Here is a 16,877-nt window from a genome sequence, read left to right on the forward strand (position 1 = left end):
ATGGTTCGTCCCAGCTGGAAGTAATCTAAAATTGAGTATTAAATTTACAGGAATGATTCCCTTTGCTCAAAATGCAATTTGCATATTTTTGCATTTCCGATCAAAGCCGGAGGTAGCTCTAAAAGAACCGAAAGTAACTTTGAAATTTACAGATCTCAACTCTTATCTGCTTCAAAATATATTTTGAAGACTTAGGTTTTTTCTTGGTATATAATCGTTTCTCTACCAATCACAGATCAGACAATTGCAAAATCCAATAGTGATAATACTTTCAGAAATTGGACGGAAAACCTACTGGATGCACACAGAGAGAACGCACCTACTTCTTTTATTCATGTTGAATATCTTTCATTCGGAAAGAAGGGGGATGATAAGTTGAATTACAAGTAATAGAGGAAGATCCATTAACTTCTGTCCTTTCGTCGTGTGGGTTTTTTTTAAGTTTTGAATTCAAATTAAGCATACTCTTGCAAATCTGCAATGGAAGAAAAATAATATCATCAAGTTTTATGTACATTTTAGATATTCATTTATGTTTTTAAGTGTTTGGTTTCAAGAAAACGATTCCTAAAATGTTAATTCATTTACGCTCTTCTCAGGATAAAACGTGTTTCTGTACAACTTTGCTGCGGTTGTCAACAAAGAAAAGGTAGGTAAATAGTTTCAACCAATATTTGTATAGTCAAAAATAAAATGAATTTTATTTCAAGTATGCCAATTAATTCAAAAGAAATATTACTGACACATATTTCACAAAGCTGGAGTTTACTTGCTATTTTGGGGGGGGGGGGGGGGGGGGGGTAACATCGAGGACGAGGACAAATTAAATATTCAATATATTCGAAACGGCCTAAACGATTGAATATTCTTTTTTTTTTTTTTTTTTTGCCTTATCAATTTTAAGACAAAACAAACTTAGTTTCGTGAAAAAATACTCTAAAACAGTAATGAACTGCAAATTATGATGAACAGTAGTTTATTAATAGCGTCTTAATTCCTTTTTCTTTAAATCAGCAGGGTTCTCATCGCACCTCATCTCATCAATAATTTAAATCTTAAAGCTGAACACGCTTCTTAAAAGAATCTGTCCGCCATATTCGAATGGACTCTCGCTATATCTGAGGGCCCCTATATATAGAGCCACTCACTTGGTCACTGTTCAGTGTAATCAATTGTCACCGGTGTAGACGGACGTATGCTACATGTATACAGCACTTGGTAGCGACAAAAATAACTGTATGCTTCTTCTAACGCAGGCGAGTAAGATACCAAAGAGATTTACAATAGTTGTACACGTCGGTGCAGTATACAAACAAACACAAATATACGTAACTGCAATAAAATGTAAACAAAAGTAATGCAAGATAAACAGCACGAACACGGGTGCCATTCCACGCCGATACTCGTGACAATAAAGCAGTCGGGTGTAACGAATGCGAAGAGTATACCCTGGTGCTGATAACTTAGAGAGTAATATCGAAAATGACGTATGCCTATATACCAGTCTTGTTCAGCTTTAAGCGCCACAGTCAAAAAATCGGCTCAATAGTTCCGCCACAGTTAAAATATAATCGCCACAGTAAGATTCGTCGTCAGTACGATAAATAAATAATTTTTATAAATCAAATGAACCTCCCAATTGTGAACCGTTTTTCAGTTTCTAATGCTTAACTGTAATTTTACTCTAATTAGTGCGACTGATATACAATGAAAGCGAGTGTTGTAAGATAATGCGATAGGATCGCGCGAGTGATCAGGTGATCGGACGATTGAACGTGTGCCAATGCGATTGGACGTACGGCGCTCGTGCGATCATGCTTTCCATGGTACGAATGCTCGTTCGAGTGCATTTAGGCAACATCCATCAGCCACGCAATTCTAAATTTAGAGTACCAGACACAGTGCTGTGATTTTTCTTATTTCTTCTAATATTTTTAGTCGCCCGCGTGGCGCAGTGGTCAGAGCGTCTGCTCTAGAGTCGCGAAGTAAGGAGTTGATCCTTACGTCGCGGGTTCGAATCCCACTATGGGACTTGGAGACCGGTCCTTCAGATGAGACGTAATAAACCGAGGTCCCGTGTCGCAGTAGGTGCTGGCACGAAAAAGATCCCTCACTGCTCAATGGCCGTAAGTGCCGAGTATAGGACAAAATTTGCAGCTCTCCACCGGCAAGTGGTGGCGAGACGCATGTGAGTGAAAAATTCTCGAGAGGGACGTTAAACAGCATACAATCAATAAATCTATCTAATATTTTATCGTTTAGAATGTGCGTAATTAATTATTGACTGTATTATTATGACAGCAAAGTGTTTCGGCGGTTTGATATCGTTATATATATATATATATATATATATATATATATATATATATATATATATATATATATATATATATATATATATATATATATATATATATATATATATATATATATATCGATTTTTAAACGGAATATCACTGTTACCTGGAGTTTTTCACGTTATGTAAAAACCAATGCCATAATGAATTAAAACTAGGGATGCCAATTTGTAATCAGTTAACCGATTACTCGTTGGGAACAATAGTAATCGATTAGAAAATTTGAATCGGTTAGTCGGAAAAATAAGTGTTAATTTGAATACACTATCCTGAAAATTCAATTCAAAAATACAAATAAAAATCTCCAAATGTTAACAATTTCACCTAATCTATTTAAGCTGATTTGGAGATAATTTAGGCTCTCCGGATTGACATCGTGGTCAGTTTTCGAGATTTTGATTGTTGTTTAAACAAGTTGTGGTTACCCAACCTGTCCTCTTTTTCTTTAATGGTTTTAATTAGATGATCTTTGAGTACCGTGAACTGAATGTAATAAGCTCCCTACCTCTTCTATTCTTTGCGATTACCTATCAAATTGTATCCTAAAACAAACGTGGTAAATTACGGTAAATGGTTTGCAATGCAGAGTTAATTTCCATGACATCTCTTCTGATTTTTAGCTCTACTGGTCAGAGATCAGAAGAGCTTATGAAATAGAAAGGTATCCGTCATCCATCCGTTTAGCCGTCTGTCTGTCCGTTTGAAAAAAATTCGAATTGCTACTCCTCCTAAAATTTAGGTTTGATTTCACTATAACTTAATTGGCACACAAGTAGACTACACTAAGATACATAATTTTTTTATTGTTGTCGCAAAATTTCAAATCCAAGTGCTACTTTTCTCTTCCTATGTTATAAGCACAAACCAGTTGAGCTAGTCTCATCAGAGACTTCTGGTTTATAATGTATCTAATACTTCAGGCATGTTTCATGGGTTTCTAAAATTACTCCTTATTAAATTTGAAATAATAAATATATATTGTTTTTATCAAATATAAACTTTATATTTGAGTAGAGCTTTCAATGATGATATATGTCGAGAATTTTTAATACGATAAACCGATTAATCGGTCAGAACGTCTTGCGGTTAACCGATTGGCAATCTGTAATTGATTGCCATCCCTAGTTAAAACTAAGTGAAATTTGTTCTTTTAATTATATTCAAGTTACCTTTTGTCTATGTTTGGAATGAACTTTTTGACATTAATATATGAATATGTTTTCACTAATAGTGCAAGGATCATTTTGATGATGGCTGAGGATGACAGAAGAGAGGAACTTCATAGAAAGATTATAGAACAAGCCAAAAAGAATAAAAAGTCACCACTGACTATAGCTGTAATTGGGCCACCTGGAGTTGGAAAATCTTCTTTTATCAATACCATAATTACCTGTATAACTGGAGAATACAGACAGTGGGTGAAGACTGGACTTGGCGAAGGAGCAATAACACTGCGTGCAATTTGGTAGGTTATTTCAAAGGAATGATCAGTTTATCAAACAGAACTAATTTGAAAGTCTTGTTTATAATATCATGTGATGTACAGTTCATTATCATCCAAAGTCGCAATTGCAAACAAAAAGAAAAAAATCGAAATAACAAAATTAATAAACACCATGAATACGTGTCGCTTACAATAAAAGTGTTCATCAACCCATCATTTGTCAAAGGTATATTTTATTATGTAACTTTGAGGAACCAGGATTTAATTCTACGGATGGAAATCCAACTTACACCCATACCTCCCTTCCCAAGGAGGAAATTCTTCAAAATCATATGTCCGTTTTGGATACTTTCAATATTCCTAACAATCAAAATGAATTACCATACCTTTACTGGATTCCTAAACTTCATAAAAATCCATACAAACAAAGATACATGTACATAGCGGGTTCCAGTATATGTTCTGCCAAGCCACTTTCTTTACTCCTTGCTAAAATATTTACTGTAATGAAGGAAAAACTTTAGGAGCACTGTATAACAGTATATTCGAGAAGTGGTGTAAATCAGATATGGATACTTTAAAACTCCAAAGAACTTTTGGAAAATTTGAAATCACAAAATTTTACTTAAAATCAATAGCATCAAAACGTACGAATTTTCAACACTTTATACAACCATTCCCCACGATAAACTGAAGTGCTTGCTTTTTGTCATCATAGACAGCTGCTTTTTCAATAAAAATGAAACTCGTAAATATACTTACCTTGTCATTGGTCATTTACAGAATTATTTTTTTAAAAAAGCACTCTGATTCTACACACAAGTACACTGAAGTTAATATTAAACAGATGTTTGAGTTTCTGATTGACAATATCTATGTAGTTTTTGGAGTTCAGGTCTTCCAACAATCTATTGGAATTCCCATGGGAACCAATTGCCCCCCCCCCTTATTAGCAGACCTATTTTGTATTCATATGAAGCAGAATTTATTCAAAAACTTGTACATGAGAAGAAGAAAACATTAGCTGTGGCTTTCAACTCGACATTTTGATATATCGACGACGCATTATCAATTAACAATAGTGTACTTTCATTCATATGTCGATACGATATATCCCAGTGAGCTTGAAATAAAAGATACCACAGATTCTGACACATCTGTTTCATATTTAGAAATTTTACCAGAAAAAGACGTTAATGGTAAACTAACAACAAAGCTTTATGATAAACGTGATGACTTCAACTTTTCAGTCGTCAAGTTCCCTTACTTATGTAGCAATATACCCTTATCACCTGCATATAGGGTTTATGTATCTCAGTTGATTCGATACACAAGAGCAAGCTCTACGTATGAAGAATTTCTAAAACGAGGCAATCTATTGACAAACAAGTTCATGAAACAAGGACATCAACAGTCTCGTTTGAAGTCATCTTTTCGCAAGTTTTTCGGTCGATACAATGACCTTGTTAGCACATACAACCTATCACTGAGTCAAATGCTGACTGACGTTTTCCACACTAATTGTTAGGCCATTATTTATACACTGAACTGTCTACGGATTTCTCCGTTATTACCCGATCATGACAAGGAGCACACGGCAGGTGTGACCGGTCGGCAGGCGATGCTCACTCCTCCATGGCACCTGATCCCACCTCTAAATTTTGAGGTCCGTGTTTGAAGATATTCTTGAGGTATAACCAGCTGATTATCACTGGCAGTTTGTCTCGATACAAGAGGGAAGGGAATTCGAGGTGTGTTTCATAATCCGAAAACATTACAAAGTATTTAGATCAATTTGATTGTAGGTATTTCTTAACTTAAGATCAATCTGGTAGCTCATATTTTCATGTAGGGTACTTCAGAAGAGGTACATGGAATTTGCAGACGAAAACCTCCAGCAATATGTTTTTCCGGATATATTAGACGTAGTGGGCTTTGAAGACTCTGATGATGACGTGACACGGAAGGCAACTGAGTTGTTATTCTATGTGAGAATTCCCTCCGATATCCTTGTTCATGAGGTTTTAAAGAAAATGAGGTAATTTTCTAGAAACTGAGAAGTAACATAACTGTATAACGTTTCTTACAGATATGTGTATCTTGATGCATTCCTATATATATATATATATATATATTGATAATTTCTACATATTGAAGAACCAGTGGAACATGGCCCGTGGAGAAAATGTACCCATTAACAGCGGAATGTAAAAAAATCGACAGGGTTATTTTTGTTGCTTCTGCAGCAAACTCAAATTTACCACTGGGGCTTTGTAACGCTGTAAGGACTGTAATTTCGAAAAAAAAAAGAGGTAATATATATATTTTCTAATTGTGTAGACTTACATATATATTGAATCGTTTTGGCCATTATTTCAATTTTATATCATAATAGTGAATGTTGGTGTTTTGATATCCACTTTTTTTTCTTTTTTTTTCAATTCTGTATTTTTCCATTTGTAAATGCAAAGGAAAAAAAAATACCAAATGACTATTCTTTTATTGCTTCTTTTTGTTTTTGTTGTTTTCCTTATCACATTACACTAAGGCAAACTCACTCTTCCATTAAATAGATTTTATCAACTTATTGTTCGGATGAGAGATTCGATACCTGCATTTTTCCGTATGTTTTGTTGAGATAAACATGAAAGATCATGAAAAAATTACAGTGAGGGGTAGTGTCGCACAAAACTACCTTCAATACTCAGAAGCTGAATTTTTGAAGAGAAAGGTTTAACTTTTGTAATCAAAAGACATACTGCGGAATCACGTCCCGTTAGAGAATTTTTCGCTCATATAGAGACGTCACCATATACCGGTGACGGGCTTCAGACCTTTACTCGGCACTCAGAGCCATTGAGCAGTGAGGGTTCTTTATCTTGGCCTCGGTTTTAAGGTCTCATCCGAAAGACCTGCAACTTTCACTTAAAAGTGCCGAGCGCTTGGCGAAGGAACAGTTGCTACCTATTTTTTTTTTTTTATCGAATTAGGTCAGTTACGGTCGTGATTCGAACAAACGACCTTCCGATCACGGAGCAAGCGCTCTACCGACTGAGCTGTTGTGATGGTCTTCTGTAAAAACAAGTTATCCTCCAAGTAACGTCCCCAGGAACCAACAGAATTTTGCTTATCTACAAACATTGACCCCCACGAATTAAGAAGATTCCACAGTATGCCGACACTGATTAATTTTCTTAAATTTTAGATATTCCTATTTTCGGTGTGTTGACGGGAAGGGATAAAAGATCAACAGCTATAGAAGACTTTGAAAAGTTTGAGGATAGATTTAAATCAGCTCTTGGCATCTCTGATTTGAACTTTCTGCATTGCACAAATTACTGTGGCGATAAAATAAACAGCATACGTGTTATGGCAGCAAAGAATTGCCCAGATGTAGACGTCCCCGTGCTGGAGTTTTTGAATCAAGTATTTATTTAATTTAAGAATTCTTAAGACATGGATATTCATATATGAATTTAACAAAAAAACATAGTTTTAATTAAACGTGAAAGATTTCTTTAGTTGGTGTTTAGCATTTTAAATAAATCTGTCAAGAACTAACAGGACAATGAGACATTTAAGGTTCTTAAAAATTTTATATTAATAGAAAGATAGTTTGCTTGATGGTTAATTTAACTGCATAGCGATATTACGATTAAACAAAACATCAAGTACACTGAACAGATAATTTCGTCCTTGAGATTAATTTTTTTGCATCCATACCCCCTCCCATGATTTTCTCAAGATATACAATAATTATGCTCATTTATCTACCTTTTAATGGAAAAAAAATATAAGTAGTTAAAATCAACATGAGTACCAACATCCATTTTAATCGGTGTGTCAATATTTACAATTCATGTAAATAAAAAACACACACGAACACAACAAGTATTTCTAAAAAGAAAGGATTGACAAGTGTGTATCTCTTTTCTAAAATATTGTAAGACTTCGCATAGAAAAATGAATTGTATTGTTTAAAGATTTTTTGAGATCGATCACTTTTTGTTATTTTCACCTTTTTCATATTGAACACTCTGCAAACAACTGCAGTAACCGCGAAGGGACAAAAACATCAAATTTAAAAAAAAAATGAGAATTTGCGAAAAACTAATAAACTCATTGAATACTATTAACAGGTTTTGGATCCAGCTTTGGAGAGCACAGATATCGCCAGATCTGTTCCATTTACACGGGCGTGGTTCTGGGAATGCTTATACATAATGCCTACAAAGTTTGAGGGCATTAGCACGAGTCACTGGATTCTTGTCACGATAGTGATTGCACTCCTTGTTGTTATTTTGGCCATCCTGTTAAGCGGAAAATAATCAACAGCATGGCACTTTGTGGATAAAGTTAAAGGGACTGTCATTTTGAAATGATGGACAATGGATCACCCATGGAAATGTTCTTTGGATATTTATATATTCAAAAAAGGACAAGAACTTTTATATAAATACTGCATGTAGTTAGGTGTAACATTGAAAATTTTCACCCTAAGAAAACTATTGTCAACCGAGGCACACGTTGACAATGGTTTTCGAGGGGTGAAAATTTACAATATTACACTCAACTACGTGCAATATATATTATATTATACTGAATGTTTATACAAATATTTATTACAGTGAAACTTGCGCGCATGAATTCTGCGCAGTCAATATTTTTTTTGGAATATCACCCGTCGTCAAGCAATGTTAACTGTTGCTACGTTGGAGGGCATGGCTTCATTATTCAGTAGGTAATAGTGTTCTCAACAAATGTTTCTCGACGAATCAGATTCAACTTATTTACTTGAAAGTATATTATACACTGTTTACGATCTACTCATGTATTTTCATATTGTAATAAATATGTGTATAATTTATGCATACGAATTATTTATTTTTATTCACAAGATTAAACATATTTTTGTCCCTGTATGGTGCTGTTGGTACTGACTACATGATTTAATATTCATGCCACTGTATGAAATTTTTATCAGCATCTCCATTTCTATTAAGAATACACTGAATTTCAAAACAAATAACATGCATTATTTATAACAAACTTTTTCCTTTACTTTTCCTTGTTAGCAAAGAACTACGCAGCCTAACTAGATTCTAGCCAACAATTAACGCACATTATTCATTATTCAATATGTTTCGAAATTTATTATAAAAGTTTTTTTTTTCCTAAGGCAAAGTCGAGTTTGTTTATAACAGAGTATTAGTTCTAACACAAGTGTCAATTTAATCATTACATCAAACAGGTTGGGCACAGTTTCTTTTTTTCAATAACTGTTACGCTAAAAGGGAATTGTTCCTCTTTTCAGTATTAAAAAACATTACTGTATACGGGAATTTTAGTCATTTTTTAAAAATAATGTGCCAAATCCGTGCATTAAATAAAACTTGCATGAAAATACGATGTGATGTGTTTAAACTTTATTAAACCAACCTCATTAAACCAACCTCGATGAAAAAAAAATCGGTCCTTTAGTGCTACAGACGGAAGTGAGATGAGGTATAATCGTACGACGTCATGAGTATTCTTCCAACGGATGTGAATATTTCCCTTGTAAGTATATTATTACTAGTTCAAAAACGGAAAATATCATAGCTTGGTTTCGTTGAGGTGACATCTTTTGAACATGCATAGGAATTTAAACTCGCGTTTAGCAGTAATCCACGACTTCTACTTAAATTATCCCTGTTGATAAATGATACAAAACGTATGGAATCTTACAAAGGCATTCATTCTCAAACAGTCTTTGAATGACTATCTATTAAAATATAATATTTCATCCAATTATTTTCATCTGTAAAAGAAGCAGTGGTATTAAAAATTATTTTTAGGATGTCTTTGAAGGAAATGATAATAAAATGTAATTAGAACAAATAATATTGTGTACGAGTTAGCAATTGCTGAACGTATTCAATCTCTCAATCTCACAATTTTAACACAGATCATCCTCACAATGTCAAGGTTTTGTGATTTCGGAACTCCACACAAACCCTTAACATAAGTCGTTATTTAAAAATCGGCCTTGTGGTTACACATGACGTAATGGGTATTTATAAACTAACCAATGAGAATATATTTTTCAAATCCATCCGTTAAGAAATCTATATCGTAGAAATATTTTAGCACTCTTTTTCAGCTTTTTGCAGCGATAAATATTGTAGTTTTAATAAACTATAAATATTTAGAGGATGTGAAAATATTCTTGCACTTAATCTTTTATTCAAAACAAACACGAGAAAAGAGGGTAAACGGGTGAAAATTCCCGTATACAGTAATGTTTTTTAATACTGAAAAGAGGAACAATTCCCTTTTAGCGTAACAGTTACTGAAAAAAGGAACTGTGCCCAACCTATTTAATGGCAACTCTTTTTGATAAAGGGGAACTCGTATAAAGTTGTGGCCATTAATGAAACTAGACTTTAACACTTCACAATGTTTAAAAACGCAATTGGAAATGGAAAAATAACCATTTAATCTTTACTTCTTTAAAAATTAAACAAATCAGATTTATACAGAATAATTTAATAGTTTTAATTTAAATAATCTCATTTGTAGTTGGCCATAAATTAAATGATACATTTTGTCTGCATTTTACCCGTACATGTTAACATATGTCCCACCAATGAAACAAGTAAAGCTTTGAAATGAATTTGCAAAATAATAATATGTAATATCTGGAAAAATGACTTTTATTGTTTCATGATGGGAGGAGAATGCAAGAGCGAATTGGGTTAAACTTTTGAAATTTGACCTGGAGGTATAAAAAAAACTAGAAGTCCTTTATCATTGTTATTTCTCCAACTCTTCTTATTTATAACTGAATAAAATTAAACACAAGAGCCTGACATAAGTTTGCTCTGCTGAAAACTGTGAAAGCAAAAGCTTGAGAGATACAGTATAAGGATTACACCAGGTAATACAGTGGGGAGTTTTGTAAAAATTCCTAACATTTATATTTTCAATTTAACTGACTTATCAAAACCAACCATTGATACCACGTTTTAAAAAATAATCTCTTTTCTTTCCTTCTTTTTTTTAAGTTTTCATTTTCAACATTTGGTCAGAATATACGAGGAAATGGCACGTCTCTAAAGTTGTTTATAATATCCTTTTTATAAGGGCGAAAATAATTTTTATTTCGATCCTTGCGGTTAAATATTGACTTTTATAGCTGATATTATAAAACGAAAGTTTAACAGTATTTTTCAAACATAATTATCAAGGATCATGATGTTTTTGGGAGACTTTTAGTCATAAACTTCACTCCCACAAAATTTATTCAAGAGAGCCATCGTTTGTTACTTATTTTATAGGTGACCTTAAGGGCTTTTCCAATTTTGCTTTATTTTGGACACTTCTTGTAAGGACGATGCAGAGGGGCATGCTGAATAGAAAAGAAAACTTACCGATTTCAATTTTATTACGGAGTGCATTATTTCTACTGTTTGTACTTATTATAGTACCTCATGTTAAAACACAGTTGTTTTCGTTTTGGCCATTCAAACAATCTGATCCAAGTATTATTAGTGAAAGTGAAGGAGACGACAAAGAATTGAAAGAGCCTTGTGAATGCATGGCCGTAGGAACCGGGGGGGGGGGGCACGGGGGGGCCATGCCCCCCCCCCCCCAATAATTTTGCCGATATATAGATTACTATAGTAAACATAGATACTATAAGCATGTGCCCCCTCAATAAAACCGCCTGATGACCTTTTTTTTTTTTTATTTTGCTTGTCAAGGAATATTTGGTAGTTGACGACCTTTTTTTTTTTTTGCTTGTCAGAAAATTTTGGTAGTGCCCCCTCAACTGTCAACTGAAAAATGTTTGGCTGTGCCCCCCCAAACTGAAATTGCTTCCTACGGGCCTGGAATGGAAAAACTCGGATATAGAAAAGATAAATTTGGCTGTCTCAAAACTGCAAGGTCAAAATGCCACTTCGATGAATTATATTATAAATAACACGATTGCTATGGAGGAAATGAAGAAAAAATTAACATTATTAGGAGAGAATTTGCTAAATGTAAAGAAAGCATGGAATCTTTGAATTTTAGTATACAGACCAAATTTGACAAAAATGAACATCAATTAAGTAAATTGAGAGAAAGAATAGAAAAACTCTCCGATGACAGCTTTCATCTTTTTCAAACGATGACAGAAATTAGTAAGAGACTGGAGGAGCATGGAGAGACAGGTATACGTCTGGAAAAGAGAAGCAAAGACAACATTGATCAAATCAAAAAGGTAGAGGTCACCACTTACTGGGGTAAACAGACAATATGTTAATTGTTTCGGATACTTTATTTTTGGCTATGAAGATTTTTTTAAATATTCAGACAATGTAAATCTTTGTTTCAAATGAATTAATTATTTTAAATCACAAGAAAGTTGGGGCTATCGTTCGTCCTTATAAATACTGATTATTTAGTGATTTTGGAATTTCGTAGTTTTATTTTTTTTTTTTAAATTGTCTCTTGCAAACGTTTTGTTGAATAATTCTATTGAATAATGTGAAAAGAAGATGTTTTCTTTGATTTGTACATTTCTTTCATTTTTTTATTTTTATCTTTTAACCTATTTTAGTGGATATTTTACTTGTATTCATCATTCTCATTCTTTTGGTCTACATCACCAATATGACCCAGGTATGTAGCTGTGTTTTCTTTTCAAAGAAATATCTATACTCTAATACATAATCTTTTTAACTATTATATTATTCTGCACTAAAGAAATGCTGATATTTGTTTGGACTTTTGGAATATTTTTAGAGGAACAGAGGAGCTGGATTCAAACACCACAAAAACTCTCAGTTAGAGAAAAGTCGTTTGCTTTAACCCGTCTTCTTCGGAAGCTGACAGGAAGTTGGCTGACGCATTTCTGGATGATTATAGTGTCGTAATAATTTATGATTATCAAGACATACCGAGAATACACTCCAAGGTAAAATCAATATATATGCTATATGATGTATAGCACATATATTGTATAATATTTGAGATTGAATGCAATATCACAACTCATTTAGGTTGTTTTCCTCTTTGTGGATTTCAACGAACGTAATATCATCCTTGAGACATATACAGAAACTCAGCAAATTAAAGCAGAAACTGTGGCAGCCATTAAGAAACTTGGAGGTAAGGAAAGGGAAATAAGCAAATTCATTTTAGTGATACATATTCTAATTATTTTTTTTTTACGCATTCCATTTTTACATAGTAAGCTTTAGTACATACAGTTTTGAGAAAAAAATAAGTAAAACTGTAAGGAATATTACACCAACGATATTGTTCTTTAGTGTATCAGTATGTTCTTTCATACACTTGATATCTTTATTAGGTACACCAGTTGTGATTTACAGGCTTCATTCAGACTCCAGAAGTTTAGGGAGCCGTCAGCTTTATTCGGACAAACTAGCCTCAATAGAAAACCATCCTATTTTGAGAGAGCTTGTGGAAAAAGAATGTGTTCTTAGTATTGACAAAGAATTTACGGAATATCAACGAAAGCATCTCAAAAAACTGTATGAAAATAATCTGTAATATTTTGCAACACATCGATGCTTCAACAGTTAAACACACAAATGACAAAATACGCACAGTATATACGAAATTGAACGATCATTAATTTAGATATCATTGTTATACCATGATATTTTGATATATTCTATCGTTTTTATGAGTGAAATGCAATCCTCTGTTTTATATCATTATAATCTTTATGACGTTTTAGTTGATTTGGAGAATACTATAATGATATTATTGTACCTCACAGGTCAACAATGCCTTTTGTCAGCTAATCAAATCGACACAATCAATAGAGCAGAAAACGTCAATTGTTTGCCTGTAAATTTGTTAGTGCAAAAAAGGAAATTGCTTGAGGTGAGTGATGTGTCTTGTGATCCTTCCTTGCACTAGACAGGAAATTAGTATTTTATTTTTGAGATACAAACTGATCGTATTAGAATCATTTTATTGCTTTTATTACAATAGATATAGAATAAAGAATAAATGAGTTTGGATTTAGTTTGCTAAATGTTTTTATTTTTGTTCTACATATATATTACTGCTGATAGGAAATTTATGCACCATGTTTATTTATATTACGAAGAAAAATGTTGTGAGAGAAACAAATAGAAAATTTATGAAAATTTGCAAAAGTGATCTTCAAACCTATATTTCTTTATATGCGACTGGTTTTAATTTCTGTAGACAATGAAAAGAGTACTGGATCAGGAAACTAGGCAATGCATTTTAGTATGGTTGCAACGACCACATAAACATATATATATATATATATATATATATATATATATATATATATATATATATATATATATATATATATATATATATATATATGGACTGATTTATATAAACAGTGTTCACTAAATAAAAAATAAGTCGGGGCATAGGTTGGAAGTAAACAATAGGGCCATCAACATCTTTATAAACATTTAAATTCACCTGACCACTTTATACTTTTAATGAGGGTTAGAATTTGGGAAAAAAAATATTTCCAACTAAAAGTCCTACTTTGTATACTCCATTCCGTAGACAATGAGAAGAATACTGGATCAGAAAACTAGGCGCTGCCTTTCCGTATGGTTGCAACGACCAAATAAATAAAGTAGGGAATCTTTCAAGCCCAAAATGTTCAAAACGTATTTGTAATGGTGCTTTTTAACAATACACCTAGATGTAAGCGTAGTCATGAATATTGATTATACAATAAACTAATTATACTTGATGTCTCTTTCGATCACATTTACCTTACGTCAATAAACAATTAGGTCTTCATCACATTCTCACTAAACTGTATTCAGTTCCCTTACAATTTTAAATGGACTATTTGAAGAAGCTAGAGCAAGTCCATACATGATTCTTCAACTGAAGAATACAAGCTAGTGTTTGGGATTATGGATGTTGCCCAGCATAGGCTCTTTAAGCTGTTCCTTCCAAACTTTTCAATTACAAATAAATCCTACAGTGCCTAGATATTGAAGATCTAAAACAAAATCCTCTTAAATGCTTTTTCTCTTCTTCTTTTATCAGCTACAGTCCCGTTGGACACGTCATTATTTGTGATGTTAGTAGAGTTAGTAGAGTTGAAAATGAAGACCTAAAATCAATCTTCTTAAATGTTTTAAATACACGGAGTCCCAATTTTTCAATTGGCGACAGAACTTCAATTTTATTATGAATTCTGCGAAGATAATACCAAACTTAGTTAAAATGGATTTAATGTTTCCAGTCACCTAAAATGATTTCGATCTACCCTCCTTATACTGGATTTGCTGTTAAGGAGAAACTTCAAATATACTGTTCTATACCATACTCCAGAAGTGGTGTAACCCCCCCCCCCCCTACGTCCCTGCTTAATTATAAGATCACAACTAAGCCTCAACGCAGAATTTGTCGAGGAATATTGGGATTATTATACTGTCTTTATGTCATTATTTTAATCCGCAATAAAAATCTGCACTATGACAAATGAAGACATAATGTAGGTTTGTTTATATTGTAGAATAATAGCATGACATACAGACAAAACGTTTAATGCACAGAATTTTGAAAAAGTATATTCCCTTTATCTTTCGAAGCAAATGACAAAACCCCGTTCTACAAAACGGAAAACTCTACAGTATGACCACGAATCTCTTGTGAAAGCCGTAGATGCATTTAAAAAAAGGTGTGCTTTCTATAGGTGCGGCTGAAAAACTTTACAAAGTTCCAAAGTCTACAATTTCGGGAAAATAATTTCAACACACACCTATCAAAGTAATATAATATCAGAAAAGGGTGACTGAAATGTAGTGGGCCGTGTGAATGAAAACAGAACAAATATAACGATAATGGTATGTGTCAATGGTGCAGGAGGAAAATGGTTTCAATGGTCGTTGTAGAGGGCAAAACGACCGCCACTTTATGAATGTTAAAGATGTCCTACCCGGCACAGTACAGTGTTCCCCCGTTTTACTGCCAACTTTTGTACCTTACAATTATGGCGTTATATCAGGGATGCATTAAAACGGGGGAATGCAATTAGGACACTTTAAAGCAGAAGAAATTTACACGCATTGTTATAAAATCTTGGTTATTTTTTTGGTACGTTTAATTTTAAAATAATTATTCATTGTTGATTGTTTTTATGGTTTTACCGCTATTTTATTGTTTAATAGTAAAAAAAAGTCTGTGATTCTGATGCAAAATCCTTAGATTCCAAATATCGCATCGCAATCGAATAACAATTTCAAGTCACGTCAGGTGTCCTAATAAAACACATTTTGACTTTGGATCTCCCTTATATTTAACACTTGTTAAAATGCCTCGAAATAAAGCTATGCACGCAATTTGTCAATTCAAGTATGCAATTTTTCACACCCAGGAAACGTAGAAGCTTAAAATACTGCTTGTAAAAACAATGTGGCTTGATTATCTCGTGAATTTTACCTACCGACAGGGATTAGATACGCTCCACCCATAGGCGCTTGGGTCAAGGATAATGTATATTTTCTACATAACGTATTGTCGAGGAAATTCGAACTATATTCGTAGCATTGCTTTAAGCGCATAGTGGTTATTTTTAGGTTTTTGTCAAGCGCCTATGCTAAGGTCTGTCGACATGTTCCTCATATATCTGATTTATTTCTCCTTGTAAAATATAAGAAATATTCATAATATTAACATTTTATCCCATGTTTACCCCTTTATCCCGTGGATATGACTCATTGGATAAATTTTCCATATTCCACAGTTAAGTGCAGTTGTGACGTCACAATGGTTTTTTGCATTAGAGTGATGAAGTAAAATGAAGTGGAGTCCTGTATAAAACAGTGTAAAACATTCGTTGTGAAGTATTAAACATGGGATAAAAAGAATCTCCCATGATTTGAAGTTGGATATGACTTTTATCCAACTCGTTGTGTGTTTTTATCCCCTCGCTAAGGCTCGGGGATAAAAAAAAAACACACAACTCGTTGGATAAAAATCATATCCAACTACAAATCATGGGAGATCCTATATATATTGTGAATTCTAAACTGTTTTCAAAATGTCTAAGAAAATAACTACAA

General features: G+C 33.3%; 1 protein-coding gene and 1 long non-coding RNA gene across 2 annotated transcripts; both read left to right on the top strand.

The window, feature by feature from the left end:
- Positions 1-602: 602 nt before the first annotated feature.
- LOC133186583 (uncharacterized) lies at positions 603-6,538 on the top strand. The gene is made up of 5 exons (XM_061321812.1): positions 603-649; positions 3,589-3,822; positions 5,654-5,839; positions 5,959-6,113; positions 6,471-6,538. Exons 2-5 carry the CDS (start codon positions 3,605-3,607, stop codon positions 6,536-6,538), a joined length of 627 nt encoding a protein of 208 aa, XP_061177796.1. The 5' UTR covers positions 603-649; positions 3,589-3,604.
- Positions 6,539-11,836: 5,298 nt separating this feature from the next.
- Positions 11,837-13,473, top strand: LOC133187337 (uncharacterized). Its single transcript, XR_009721178.1, has 5 exons — positions 11,837-12,071; positions 12,389-12,450; positions 12,574-12,745; positions 12,831-12,939; positions 13,142-13,473. It is a non-coding gene; the product is annotated as an uncharacterized LOC133187337 (long non-coding RNA).
- Positions 13,474-16,877: the final 3,404 nt, after the last annotated feature.

The sequence above is a fragment of the Saccostrea echinata genome, unplaced genomic scaffold (genome assembly GCF_033153115.1).
Source record: "Saccostrea echinata isolate AGI-Se365-2 ecotype Australia unplaced genomic scaffold, CSIRO_AGI_Sech_v1 ptg000014l, whole genome shotgun sequence".
In the NCBI taxonomy this organism is placed as follows: Eukaryota; Metazoa; Mollusca; class Bivalvia; order Ostreida; family Ostreidae; genus Saccostrea; species Saccostrea echinata.